Genomic DNA, 2,328 nt, shown 5'->3' with positions numbered 1-2,328 from the left:
ATCGTGATCTGCTTCAAAGTGGCCGTTGTGGTGATCTGGCCGTTGTGGTGTCCAGCACCACCTTATGAGAGGTGGGGCGCGGCACGAGTACTAGACGCGCTTTGTTTTCGTACTGGACATTAGAGGCACCCCTGAGGGGTGTGCCTTGTCTTAGTAGCAATTTTTTTACAGTCGGTGAGAGGACCGTTCGGCTAAACCTCACACCTAGCAACTCACTGACCAACATCTGGCCTGAGGCTATAACGCTCGAGGGCCACGGCCGCTGCATCAGCTCCGTGGCCTTCTCGCCCGACTCGCAGCGGCTCGCGTCCGGCTCCAACGACAAGACCGTCAAGCTCTGGGATCCGAGGACGGGCGTCTGCACGGCGACGCTCAAGGGCCGCCGATAGGTGCGCGCCCGGGCGCGCAAATAAGATTCATTATGTGAGCTGCCCCACAAATCCAGCGACCGCGCCCAATTAAGTACACCGGCAAAGAGGCGGATCGTCCACAGAAGGACCATGGCGGTGTCTTCACATAGAGCCTCTACACGCATTTATTCACGAACCTCTGAGTGCTTTATCGCCACGACTACGAGCATAATGTCAGGCGAGTCTCTGCTCCATGAGCTCCCTCCTAAAGGCGATTATCGCTCCCGAGAAGCGCTGGTCGCGGCTTTGAATTCTTGGGCAGCGGACAGGCCGGCGAATCGTGCCATTTGGCTGTGATCGAGCCGGGGCCCGGCCTGATTTATCGACTCCGCGCCAGCGATCAACTACATCAAAGCGCACAGGCTGCCGCTTCTCAGTGCTCGCAAGGGAAGCTCTCGATAAGTCAGTGTGGCGCCTTGCGCATCGCCCCGGTGTCGAATTTGGTCACCACAATCATGACCTGAGCGTGGATATAAGCGCTCATCCAGTGCATCGCCGGACGTGTGATACCGATGTATCAACCATTGCAAACCTCACGAACGCTAGGGTAGCGCCGAGGGACATCAGAACCTACCTTCGCGAGCACTCAACTACTCAGGCAACGCAGCAAGACGTGTATAACTATATCGCTCAGCAAAAGCGAGACTCACAGAAGGGCGAAAGCACTATTCACGCCCTCGCCAATGAACTTAAGGCAGAAGGCTTCTGGAATCGTATCCGGTTTGATAATACCGGCCGGGTCACAGCTGTGTTATTTGCACACCCAGAGTCGTTAGGGTATCTCAAGCTATACCCAGATACCCTTATTCTGGATTGTACATACAAGACGAATAAGTATAAGATACCACTTCTCGATATGGTCGGTGTTGATGCCTACCAACGATCCTTCTGTATCGCATTTACCTTCCTAAGCGGCGAGGAGGAAGAGGACTGTTTCTAGGCGCTAGACCGGCTGCGCTCGATCTACACTATATGCGGCGCAACGCTACCGACTGTTATTCTCACCGACCGCTGCCTGGCTTATATAAATGCGGTGTCATCTTGCTTCCCCGGCGTGGCATCTCTCCTATGCCTATGGCATGCTAATAAGGCAGTCCTTACTTATTGCCAGCCGAGCTTTAATAGGGATAATATCGCGATTAACAGTCAATAGGAGGACTTCTATGGGAGGTGGCATGACCTTATGGCATCACTAACCGCCGATGCCTTCGAGCAAAAGCTCCAGGCCTTGAAAGAACGTTATGCTATATCCCACACCCGAGAAGTTGGGTATATCGTGGAAGTCTGGCTCGATCCATACAAAGAGAGGCTCGTGAAGGCCTGGGTCGATAAGCACACGCATTTTAATAATGTGGTTACTTCTCGAGGTGAGGGTATTCATAACCTTATCACAATCCATCTCGGGACCAGCCAACTTAATCTCTTTGACGCCTGGAAATCGATCAAACGCGCAGTTATTAACCAAATAGCGTCACTTCGGGAGAATCAAGCCAAGCAGCGACTTCGTATACCTATTAAACTCAATAGCAGGCTATATAATATTGTGCACGGCTAGATCTCGTATAAAGCATTGCGGAGGGTCGATAGCCAGCGGAAGCTGATTATACAAGGCAAGGAACAAGGCAAGGAACGCCCTGCTTGCACAGGAATGTTCATAGCGTCACTCGGTCTCCCTTACGCTTATGCACTCGAGCCCCTTATACAAGATCAACGCCCCCTCTTATTAGATCAATTCCACGCGCACTGGCACCTCCAGCGAGAAAAGAGGCTACAATTCCTTATTGAGCCACAACAGCGAGTTAATCGAGCCGTGGCTCGATCAACGCTACCAAATACAAGCACTCGCCGCGAGCCAAGCGCATTTAAGGCTATTAAGGACGCATCTAGGGCACCGACACAAGCCAAGGCATCGCCTAGA

At 52.7% G+C, this 2,328-nt stretch overlaps 1 protein-coding gene across 1 annotated transcript; it reads left to right on the top strand.

Moving 5' to 3' along the window:
- Positions 1-208: 208 nt before the first annotated feature.
- On the top strand, positions 209-389 carry J7T54_005023 (WD40 repeat-like protein; the record flags this gene model as incomplete). Its single annotated transcript, XM_051510712.1, has 1 exon — positions 209-389. A coding segment is annotated over one exon (181 nt), but the record flags the coding sequence as incomplete, so codon positions are not given.
- Positions 390-2,328: the final 1,939 nt, after the last annotated feature.

The sequence above is a fragment of the Emericellopsis cladophorae genome (genome assembly GCF_022114955.1).
Source record: "Emericellopsis cladophorae strain MUM 19.33 chromosome Unknown NODE_197_length_4006_cov_34_732247, whole genome shotgun sequence".
NCBI lineage: Eukaryota > Fungi > Ascomycota > Sordariomycetes > Hypocreales > Bionectriaceae > Emericellopsis > Emericellopsis cladophorae.
The sequence above is the reverse complement of the archived record's forward strand: the minus strand, read 5'-3'. Positions and strand labels throughout refer to the sequence as shown.